Source organism: Nuphar pumila, chromosome 10 (assembly GCF_984573655.1).
Source record: "Nuphar pumila chromosome 10, dmNupPumi1.hap1.1, whole genome shotgun sequence".
NCBI lineage: Eukaryota > Viridiplantae > Streptophyta > Magnoliopsida > Nymphaeales > Nymphaeaceae > Nuphar > Nuphar pumila.
In genome coordinates, this window is record NC_143258.1 from 46,215,691 (window position 1) to 46,228,372 (window position 12,682).

The 12,682-nt window shown below is 41.0% G+C and overlaps 1 protein-coding gene across 1 annotated transcript; it reads right to left on the minus strand.

The window, feature by feature from the left end:
• Nucleotides 1-8,821: 8,821 nt before the first annotated feature.
• Nucleotides 8,822-10,519, minus strand: LOC149826787 (agamous-like MADS-box protein AGL61). Its single transcript, XM_090018381.1, has one exon. The coding sequence runs from the start codon at nt 9,674-9,676 to the stop codon at nt 8,822-8,824; it is 855 nt and encodes a 284-aa protein (XP_089874507.1). The 5' UTR covers nt 9,677-10,519.
• Nucleotides 10,520-12,682: the final 2,163 nt, after the last annotated feature.

Consider the following 12,682-nt stretch of genomic DNA (forward strand, 5'->3'; position numbering starts at 1 on the left):
GCTCAAGGAGACCGGCAGCCTTCTGGTTTGTCCCCTTATCTTGCTGGCAGATGAGGCATGTCCGCACATACCCCTCAACATCGTCTCTCATCTGCGGCCAATAGTAGCCGCGCTCAAGGAGTGCTAAGGTCCGCTCCTGACCAGGATGGCCGGCCCATAGTGTATCATGGCACTCCTTGAGTAGCTCTCAGCGAAGGCTTCCCCACCGTGGTACAAAGATGCGTCCCCCTTTTGTTACCAGGATGCCATCCTGTAGCCAAAATCGTCGAGTCTTCCCTGCCTGCGCCAGAGAAACAAGGTGTTGTGCGGTCGGATCCTGCTGTGTACCCTCGCGGATGCGAATCAGCAATGCACCCTCCAAATGCACTTCAGAAGGCTCTGCGCGCGTAGCAGCTAATTCAGCCCTACGGCTCAAAGCATCCGCCACAACATTGGTTTTTCCAACCTTGTACTCTAAGGCAAAGTCGAACTCAGCCAAAAACATCTGCCATCGAGCTTGCTTGGGCGTCAACTTCTTTTGCGTCTGAAAATAGCTCGTGGCCACATTGTCCGTCTTGACGACGAACTCGGCACCCAAAAGGTAGTGCCGCCAGGTCCTGAGGCAATACACAATGGCGGTCATCTCACGTTCGTGCACTGTGTACCGCCTCTCTGCATCCTTCAGCTTACGACTCTCATATGCGATCGGATGCCCGTCTTGCATAATAACCCCGCCAATGGCAAAGTCTGAGGCATCAGTGTGGACTTCGAAGGGTCTCGAATGATCAGGCAGTCGCAGCACTGGCTCTCTCACTAAGGCTTTCTTCAAGCCCTCGAAGGCATCTTGGCACGCTCCTGTCCAGAGCCATACCCGATTCTTCTTCAACAAATCTGTGAGGGGCGCAGCAATGAGGGAATAACCTTCGATGAAACGCCGATAATAATTTGCCAAGCCGAGGAATGACCGCAATTCTGGCACTTTGCTTGGCGGAACCCATTCCTGGATGGCCCTTATCTTCTGCCCATCCATACGCAGCACACCACGCCCCACAACGTGGCCAAGGAAGCTGATCTCCTCCTGCCCGAAGAGACACTTCTCTCGTTTAACACAGAGGTCATTCTCCTTCAGCACCTGAAACACTGTTCGCAAGTGCCCGACATGTTCCTCCATGTTACTGCTGTAGATCACGATATCATCCAGATAGACTACCACAAACTTGTCTAAGTAAGGGTAGAAAATCTGGTTCATTAAAGTCGTGAACGTGGCTGGAGCATTTGTCAACCCGAATGGCATTACTAGAAATTCGTAAGCACCATAGCGGGTGACACAAGTTGTTTTTGGCTCATCACCTTCGGCAATCCTCACCTGCCAGTAACCCGATCGCAGATCTAGCTTGGAAAAGATACGGGCACTGCCTAGCTGATCGAACAAGTCTGCTATCAATGGCAATGGGTACTTGTTCTTCACCGTGACCTTGTTCAAGGCCCGGTAATCCACACATAACCGTTTAGAGCCATCATGTTTCATCTGAAAAAGGACCGGGGCACCAAATGGGGCTTTTGATGGACGAACAATGCCTGCGTCCAACATCTCGTCTAGCTGCCTGCGCAGCTCCTTCAACTCTGCTGGCCCCATACGGTATGGAACCATTGCGGGAGGCTTTGCTCCCGGGGTCAACTCAATCTTGTGGTCGACCTCGCGTCTTGGCGGAAGACGCTTTGGCAATTCCGGAGGCATCACCCCCCGAAACTCCTCCAATAGAGGGACTAGGGTCGGCGGCACTGCTGCTTCTACCTTCCCTTCATCTGCACGCACTGCAACTAAGAATGTCTGCTCCCCATGCTTGACACCCTTCTTCAGTTGCATTGCTGATAACACTGAAGACTTGCCTTTCTGCGTAAGGCACTGCACTGTGTGGGACAGGTCCGATCCCATGATCGTCAACGTGTTAAACTTTGGCAGCATCATCACATTCTGGCTTCGCAGAAACTCCATACCCAGAATCACCTTGAAATCGTCCAGGGGCACCACAGAGAAGTTGGCTTTGCCGACCCAACTCCCCACTTGAGTAGCCACATCTCTTGCTTCACCAAGAATGGGCTTGGCCTCAGAGTTTACTGTTTTGATAGTCCTCTGCTTTGGCCCTGTTTTCAAGCCCAACCGCTCTGCCTCTTCCCGCGAGACAAAGTTGTGTGTGGCCCCGGAATCTACCATTGCCGAAGTAGACTTTCCATTCATAATGACTTCTACGTACATAAGTTCCTTACTGACCTGCATGTTCTTAGCTGCGCAACTTCTAGCTGCGTTAATCAATCGCATGGCGCCCATCCTCGGTTGCATGGTCTCAGTGTCACTGCCTTCAGTATCGCTGCATTCTTCCTGTGCAGCATTGGCTTGCCCGTCGTCCTTTACAAGGTGCTTTGGGCATTGCCGGGCGATATGTCTATCACCACAGAACCAACATGTCACAACCGCACCCTTGTTGCTGTTGTTATGCTTTGTGTAGTTCTGTTTCTTTTCGGATTGATGGCGTGTCGACGCCTCACCTTTATCATTGCGCTGCTCATCCTTCTTGCCTCCGTGGTCAGGCTTCTTACCAACTTTGGTTGATGGGGTGAAAGGTTTGCGCTGAGTATCAACTAAGCGCTCAGCCGCCACGTATGCATCTTCCAAAATACGGGGGTTGCTCCTTTCCACTTCGGACTGTGCCCATGGTTGAAGTCCCACAATGAACCAGTTGAGCATGTCGTCTTCTGGCATGTTAGGTATCTCCAGCATAAGCTTCTGGAACGTTCGGACATAGTCCTGCAACGAACCAGTATGTTTGAGTTCACGAACCATTCGGTAAGCCTGTCTCTGCGCATTTCTTGGCATGAAGTAGTTGCGCAACTCTATTTTGAAGTCGTCGAAGGTGTCTATCACACATTGACCCCTCTCCATGTCATTGCGCTTCCGCCTCCACCAAGCGATAGCATCACCATCAAGTAAGGCCGCTGCAGCCTTGATCCTCAGATCTTCAAGGGTCACATTTTGGATATCCAAGTAGTCTTCTACTTGGAACAAGAAGTTCTCAATGGCCTTGCTGTCGCGAGAACCATTGAATTTTGCGGGTCTAGGTACATCAATCCTTGATGGTCTCTCACCATTTCCGCCATTCAGGGTCACCGTCCGCTGCAACGTACGGTTCCTCAACTCAAGATCGGTCACTGTAGTCGTCAACGAAGTGACCTGCCCCATTAGTAAGTTCACCTGCTCTTGCAGGCTCGCCACCACATCATTCAATCCATTGAATGATTCACATGCGCGTGAAATCGCTTCATCATGCGAAGTCACATCTTCCACCAACTTGTTAACAGTTGCAGCCAACTCTTCTTGGCCCCGAGGTGAACCCATCTCCTCAGCTTCGGCAACTGCCTTGCCTCTGGTGTTGCGCAAGTGTTGATAAGGCGCCACGATGTCTTGCTCACAAATCGCAGCCTGTCGGCGTGTCTGTCGACACCGACTCCGGAGTCCCTTCCCCAGCACGAGAACGGGCTCTGGTACCACTTGTCACGGGCCTATTTCCTTCAATGGGCCAGCGCGGCGCGACGGTCCTTCCTTACCGCCGCAAGCCTACTCGTCAGCTCGCTCGCCGGTCGCGGAAGCTTATGATCAGAGTGCAAGAGAGCAAGAGAGAATAGAGGGAGAGAAGTTGCAATCACAAGAAGCAATCACAACGAGGGTGAACAAAAGAAAGCTCAACGCATTTAATTCATTCACAATTTTGCCCGCAGGCTATTACAGTTCAAGTATACGGGCTGCCCCTTCGGGGTATTAATTCACCTGAACCAGGCAGCTTACATCAGACTCAACAAAAGCAAAACAGACTCTAGCGCAACTGTACACTGTAAGTCGCAAGGGAACAATTATATTCTTTACATTAAATGTATATGAGCAAGTGTTTGGAGAGGTTGCAGATAGGTGACAGGTGGCTGAAATGTGTCAAAGCTATTCTCTACTCTTCATGCATTGCGGTCAGCATAAATGACAAAAGAGGGAGTTTTTTTTCAAACCGGAGAGGGGCCTCCGATAAGGCTACCCACTTTCATCTCTTTTATTCATTATTGCCATGAAAAGCATTTGTGTTATAGGGATATGTGTTGCCCTTATGTTCAATGGTTTTCCACTGGTTCTCCGTGGGGACAAGGTTTACTCCCTAGAGGCTCCTTTTTCAAATGGCTTGTAGCACAATACACTTTTTTATTAATCAATTTCTTTTTTTTAAAGAAAGACAAATACTCCTTTATTATCAATCAAATTCTTTTTTTTACAAGGAAAATACTCTTTTTTTATCAATCAAATACGTTTTTTCTTTAAAAGAAAGACAAATGCTCTTTTTTATCAATCAAATTCTTTTTTTTTAGAAGAAAGGCAAATACTCTCTTTAATCAATTAATTGTTTTAGTATAAAGACAAATATTCTTTTTCTATCAATCAATTTTTTTTAAAGAAAGACAAATACTCCCTTTTTTTATCAATCAAATTCTTTTTTTGTTTTTGAAAAGAAAAGCAAGTACTGTTTTTTATCAATCAAATTATTTTTTTATAAGAAAGATAAATACTCTTTTTTTATCAAGCAAATTATTTTTTTTCAAAAGGCAAATACCCTTTTTTATCAAAAAGGAAAATACACTTTTTTATCAATCAAAATATTTTTTTATTAAGAAAGGCAAATATTCTTTTTTATCCATCAAATTCTTTTTTTTTTTAAAGAAAGGTAAATACTTTCAACCCCACAGAGGATGCAGAGCTCCATGACTTTATTCATTAAACAGTTTTGGCGCTTGGAAAAGTAGACTTAATGGTTGTCTTTGTTCTTAATCTTCTTTATTTCATTCTCCTGACACCCCATTCTTTGTCTCGATACCTTATTCATCATAATATAAGTATTGTTGTTGGTGAATAATGGCAAAGGTGAAAGGAGCTAGTGGGGATTAAGATTTGACTTGGAGGATGTGAGGTGGATTAATTAGGGGAGCTTTTTTCTTACTTTGGTTCTCTAACAGATTCAACAGGATGTCACTCCTGTCGTAATCTCATCCCCCGAGAGAGCGAATTGCGTTTACAAGTAGACTGAAAATGGCATTGACATCAGAATTGATGGAAGTGTCTGAAAAGAAACAGTCGGCACTAATTCACGAAAATGCCATATGACAAAAATATCATGTTGCATCTTTGCATCCCTTGCAATGGAAAATCTCGCATCCTTGGGACATGGATTTCACATGAAAGCCACTGCCAAGTGGGAAAATGTTTCTCCCAAGGGGAGATATGATGCAGTTCCCTTTACGTGCAAGCCATGTGGGCCCCACTGGTGTTTTTTCTCGATGTGGTTAATCATTTCATGGTACTGAGGAGAAACATGCACTATTTTTTTTTAGAAGAAAGTCAAATACTCTTTTATTATCAATCAAATCTTTTTTTTTAATAAAGGAAAATACTCTTTTTTTATCAATCAATTTTTTTTTGAAAAAAAGGTAAATACTCTTTTTGATCAATCAATTTTTTTTAGAACAAAATCTAGTACTCTTTTTTTCATGAATCAAAATTTCTTTTTTTAGAACAAAGGCAAATACCATTTTTTATCAAGCAATTTCTTTTTTTTAGAAGGCAAATACTCTTTTTTATCAATCAAATTCTTTTTTTGGAGAAGGCAAAAACTCTTTTTTTATCAATCAAATTATTTTTTTAGAAGAAAGGCAATTACTCTTTTTTTTTTCAATCAATTTATTTTTTTAGAATAAATGCAAATATTTTTTTTTATCAAGCAATTTTTTTTTAGAAGAAACAAAAATACTCTTTTTTATCAATCAAATTCTTGTTTTTTTTATAAGAAAGAGAAATACTCTTTTTTTATCAATCGAATTCTTTTTTTTAATAAGGCAAATACTCATTTTTTATCAATCAATTTTTTTGAAAATAAAGGCAAATACTCTTGGACCCGCAAAGAATGAAGACTTCACTGGCTTTCTTCATGAGATTGTTCTGGCACTTGTAAAAGCAAACTTGACAATTGCCTTTATTCTAAATATTCTTTATTTTGATCTTTTGATGTCCCATTCTTCTTATTGATACGTTATTACCATAACATAAGTATTGGTGTTGAAGAATTCTGTCTATGATGCTACTGATGAAGAAGAAGGGAGGAAGAGAGGACAATGGTGCTGAAGAGCAATATGAGATATTTTTTTTTTAAAAAGCAATATTCTTTTTTTTTATCAATCAATTTGTTTTTTTGATAAAAAAGGCTAATACTCTTTTTTTATCAATTAAATTCTTTTATTTTAGAAGAAAGACAAATACTTGTGAACTTTTACAATATGGGTCTTCAATGTACAGCCCAAAGGATTGGTTCAGTATGAGACTGATTATGAAACAGTTGGAGACAAGTGCTTCTTGTTAGGCTCCTTTCCTAGGGGGAGAAGGTTGTGAACCATGGAATCCCTCTCCCTCCACCTCCTTTTTTTTTTGAAAGAAAAATATAATTATGCATTAACTCTCAAGATGGAAAAAATTACATTGAATATTCTAAGTGATGAGATATCACTCAGGATGAGATGGTGATTACATTAGATGGTGCTCACTCATCCCATTGGTAAAGGGCCAGCAAGATGGAGATTACACTTGAAGACTAAAGACATCTTAAGGTTCTCCTTGAACACCTCGGGCATATCACTTGGAGTTCACATTTAGCATCTCAATTTCAATATTTTTTGGGTTGCACACATTTTGAGCATTCTCGAGCACTAACTTGATAGGGAGCATGGGAGAAACGCATGTGCAACTAGTTTGGACATCGCAAAGCGTCGGTGAGTCCCCTTAATCGATGAACCATGGAATCCCTCTCCCTCCACCTCCTTTTACATGTATTGTTGATTTTTGTGGTTGTGGCCTTCTCACACACATTTTGTTAATTGAAAATGGATGGTGGTGGACCTGTATTCGGTAACAGTGTCTTCTCATTGAATTCTATAGTATGGGTCAACTATATGATCTGTCTTATTAAACTTTTTCTTTTTTAGCTAATTCAAGAAGATGAAACTCATTTATATGGCATGGATGACTAACAAAGGTAAGCAATTGGCTTGAAATTATTCAAATAGGTCAGGGTCCACCTTGCCTTTGAATGTGGGCTCATTAGTCTATGACTCCACATGCCTGGTTTTGGGCAGGCTCTAACCTACATTTTACCCCTATTTTTTTTATCTGCTATACAATGATTGGGAGCAATAGCTTTGGTAAACAAAGCTCAAAACATGATCTGGTCAGTTGATTCTAGACCACTTAGGTTTAGGTGCACTTGATGCGTCATGATTTTACACTGAAAATCACCAAGTGATTTTCAATATTATTTGATCCAAAACCCTTAATTTCCGGGTAAGGAAAACCTCGTGATACTCTTTTAAGGATTTTGAGAAACTAACAAGGAAAGCTTGATACAATTACAAAAAAAATAGAATGATATACAATGAATTATTCCATTTTTTCATGAGAATTCCTCAGCAGTTATTTTACCGTATTAGAGTAGTCACTTTGGAAAAAATGGAGTCGGATAGAGCAACAATTATTTCAAATCAAGAGTATCCTTTCTCTTGGAAAACCAACAATTCTCAACAAAGAGAGAGTTTAATGAAGATCGAATTTAACTATGTTTGAATACAGCCCAAAGAAGAGTTGGAATACTGGTCAGTGGAACTTAGACCCATCCTTATTGAGAGCAAATAATATTATGGCATGGTAAAGATTTCTGCAATAATCAAATTTGTTCTACAAGCAACTTTCTTGCCAAAAACCGAACTTGTTTCTCAAACTTTAAGGTTCAATTAAACTTGACCCTTTGCCTGTTTAGGGCATGTTTGATGTCATGTGGATGCGCACAACACGTACGCTGCGTCTCAGGAACGGGCTTTCACAGTTCCACCCCCTGTTAAGAAAAGAACATGATTGATAGGGAGACACTCTTTAAACAAAAAAAAAATGGGCGGGGTCTCCCTGTGGTAGCGCGGATTGAGTCATATGATCCAAAATGATCTGACCCATTATCCATATATGTTCAAGTTGTCTGCACAGCATAAAACCCCAACGCTAGAAACAAGGAACACAACCCAAAGCCTAGAAATAAGGAACACAACTTTTTGTCTAGTTGTTGCAGAACAGGTATTCTATCAGTTTTGTTCGTTCATTTTGGACAAGGCATCAAACAAACAAGCCCTCAAGGAACAAATTAACTACTTTTGAAAAGAACTAGCTAGGCTCATCTGCACTAAACAAGCAACAGTTTGTCATCGAATGGGAAGCCTTCCTTTCAATAAGCCCATGAAATTCCACCATCACCACGAAATACTCTCCCACTTCACATAGGTACCAACAGAAAGGTACGAGTATACTTGAAAATTGTTTCAGCCTTCTGCAAATATAAGGTGACACTCACAATTTCATTATATATCCAACATTGGATATATTTTTTTCTAGATTTAAGATGATAAATCTAAAAATTAAACCCCACAGTACATAAATTGGTTTCATTCATACATTATAGACTATATTTACAACCAACCCATGATTATCATGAGTTACCTTTTAGCTTTTAATACTCATATTAGAAAATCTAAAATCGAAAACCATGAGATCTTTATTTCATTCATAATAAGATTGCTGACAATTCAATCAAGACCCCCATGCACATATGCAACACGTACGTTCAGCATGAACTATGAAACAAACCGTCTGCTAATCTAAAAAACCACCAAAACGATCAACAACTCGTGGAAAAGGAAAAGCAAAGGTACAAAATAACATGTGCTAAAACCCGTACTTGATATCATCTATCTCGTGGCCTAAGTTGGACAAATCAACGGTGTAGACATCATCTTGGTTGCTAGGAAAGTTTCTGCCAACGTTCATGTGACTGTTAAAGAGACTCATGGCAAAACCATCGAAGTTATTGTTGTTGGTCACCGGAACGAACATCGTGTTGCTGCTGCTAGCGCTAAAATCACAGCCACTCATAAAGGAAGATGCAGGAAGAGAAAGAGTAGCTGCAGCAGCAGAAAGAGAAGCAGGAGCAGAAGCATAGCCGGGTTCGATGAATGGCGTGCAGACGTGCATGGGAATCTTGAGCATGAGCTCCTCGGCACGCCTCAGCAGTGTTGATCTTAGCTCCTCCAACGCCGGCAGCAGCTGCTCGAGTTGGCCATGCTCGAGGTCATTCACGTCCGTGTCCCAAAAAGCCATGGCCTGAGCCTGACAGGCCTTCTCGTGCAGCTTTTGCAGGACGGCCCGACGCTTCCGCTCCGCTTCGAGCTGTTGGAGGAGCTCGTCGTGCTGCCAGTTGAGCTCTCTCATGGCGTTAGAGCGTTGGGCTGGATCCACACCCAACGCCGTCATGCCCGGCGATGCCGCCACCGTCGTGCGGTTGAGGAAGCGGTGGATGACAGAGTCGACAGAGGGGCTGCCGAAGGAGTAGGATTTGCCGCCTGGGGAGAAGACAATGACTGTGATCTCGGCCCCGCAGAGGATGCAGAGCTCGCTGGCTTTCTTCATGAGACCATTCCGGCGCTTGGAGAAGCAGACTTGACGGTTGTCTTTGTTCTGAATCTTCTTTATTTCTATCTTCTGACGTCCCATTCTCCTTTTTGATGATCCGTTATTCACCATAACAGAAGTATTGCTGTTGATGAAAGATGGTAATTCTATATTGTTCTATCTAAAGCTAATGAAGAAGAAGGGAGGAAGAGAGGACTGGTGCTGAAGAGCTACGGGATATATATATATATATATATATATATGCCCAGCCAAAGCAGAGAAAATTAAGCCATCCAAGTCAACTTTCTTAATCCACATCATAGTTGGAAATGACTGAAGTACCTTCTATTGAGATGAGGAAAGTGATGAATTCCTTTTTTTTTTAGTCGAATTAAAACTGGGTTGGGCTTGGCTCAATTACGACATGGTTGATCAAACATATGTTAACTCTAGCAACTGGGTTGGTCTCGGAATAGATCAGAGATCCGAGCCAAATTGTTTAAATCGGTCACGATGGATGCATAAACCTAGTCGTGATGCATAAACCTAGTCGTGCTTGGTTCAACAAAGGTGGGGCAAGAGGTAATTTTTATCGATGATAACTTGATACCACTGTTTATGAAGAGGGTGGAAAGGAGATATAGGTGGTTACTATATCCATGACAGTGCAGAGCATGGCATGCACCGTATTACTTTCCTTTTTCTATGTTACTAGAAAGAATCCCCAAAGATCCTCAATGCACTACTCGTTCATGAATGAGAGAAAGAGAGATTTTGGCAAGTTATTAACCCTAACAGTATCATGCAATTGGCCATTTAAGATGCCAGTTCATGGCTATATTGATGTTATGCAGCAGCCTCCAACCTCAGCCAAAACTTGATGTGCTAGCGTTCAGCTTGGTTGCTGCAGAAGGGCAGCTTCACGCCCCTTAATGTGCATTGTTGTGCTACAAATAAATGTATTCATTGTTGTGCTAGCCCTCTCTCCCATGACAATCTGCTGTTAAAGAGTCTCAGAGATTGATCCTTGTTCGTTGTGCAATTGCATTCATTGCAGGCTTTCTATTGCCAAAATATTGGTGGTGGTGTTGAAGTATGAGCTTGACAAATTCCAGCAATCATATATACATCTTAGAACGAGACCATGAAAACTGACATTTGTTTCATTCTGCCCTCTTTACAGAAAGACCTTGCTTGAGATAGTCTTCAACCTCCACAGCCAGTGGCCGTGCCAATGGTGACTCACTGCTGGTGCTCACCTCTCTCAATTGGCATACAGCAGATGCCGTTGTCTAGGCTGCAGCTTCCTGGTTTTGTTCATTCATGACTCGTGAGGTTCCGTTCAAGCTCAATGGCAGCTGCCAATATCCTTTTCCAGAATTCTAAATACACCATTAATGTTGCTCTTCAGATTTTTTTGTTTTATTATTACGTGCTTAGTTTACAGCTTTTATAGCATTAAATACTTGTATTTCTGTCATAAAAAATAATAAGCCTTCGCTTAAAAAGTAACAAATTAATTTCCCTAAATAGATGAAAGGGAGAGTATACAACCCCCCAAATACGTTTTTACATATATATTACTGGAGCCAGGCCAGGCTCTCCAACAGATTGGCTCAAGCCGGCCTAGTGCCGACCCCTAGTGTTGCTCCAACCAGTAGTATTGTTTTGTTTTCCCAAACATCTACTTCGAAGCATGCGTTGTTCCTCGCACGACAAATTTTCCGTGCTTTTGCTCTTTCGACGTGGTGCAACAGGTTGCAAATTACTGAAAAAATCTGTTCTTGTTATGAGGGCGCTTCAAAATTTCTGCCTACTATTCCTACTGAAAAATCTGTTCTTGGTTAAATTGCTTTCTAGCCTAGCATTGCATTGAAAATGATAATGTATCTAATGAGATCAGGACAGTGAGGGCACTTTTTTTGTGTTATTCCCTTGTCATTTAATTGCACAAAAATCAAAATGTTATCAAAATGCAATGATATTATATAGTCATTTAAAGATAATTCAGAAGATCAACTAAACTTTAAAAAAAGAGCAAAGCGCGCGCGTGCACACATCCAGCGTTGTCATATTTTATGTTGAACACTCTGTTGAGTAATAATAGCACATCCAGGGTTGTCATATATATATTGGACTCATTTCATTATTATGGTTTTCTTTATATTAACAGTATACTGTTTTACTAGTACATGTGAGGGATTACATATAGTTGTCTGGATATGCTTTTTGAGGCTCTCCGCATAATTATAAAAGAATGAGGTCAATGGAATCCTTATAGCAAAAACCTCTTAAGATGGAGTTACAAATCAAATAAATTAATTTTATTTTTTGTTTTCAACAGCATGATTATGAGTCAAAGTATATGGATAACTTTCTGTAAGATTTTTCAAAATATGATGGATTTAGATTCCTTAACACTCCTCCCTCAAATTCGTTAATATGTAAATAGAAAACAATTTAACAAAAACTATTACTAGTTTTTTCTTGAACTATTTTAGAAAGCAATTAATCCACTATAAATATTTTTGATAGTTTCCTTATTTACCAACCCGTGGAAGGCTTCGAACATTTTAGTTTCTTTTTAAGGTAACTAATGAATATAATAAAATGTCAAGATAAACAAAACTCTTATAGCAGGATTTCCTCCCAAAATCATAAAAACGAAAGAAAATACTGCAAATGAATTTTAAAATATCAAACTCTAAGTGTCTCGTTAAAATTTCACATTACTGTAATAATGATTATCACAACAATCAAGAAAGATATATCTATATAGCACAAAATTTACCTAGATTCTCTTGTTAGACACTTGATAGTATTGCCACACTACTGAGACTATCTTTATATGAACCATCACCTAACATATCCCAGTACACCAAGTCCACCATAGTTCAAATAATCCTCCTCCACTCTATCAGACTTTTAAGGTCACCCAACAACCTGCATTGGGTATGTAGTGACCATGCTTGAAATAATATGATTTTTTTTAGGTTTTGTTACATGGAAACACTGCACTCGGAGTAATCTGTTCGGCTCCTGTCTATATCATCCCCCATCTTCATACCCCTCTTAAATCTTATTGATGCAATTGTTTTTATCAAATCTGAACCCAAAGACGAATTAAGCATGGTCGAC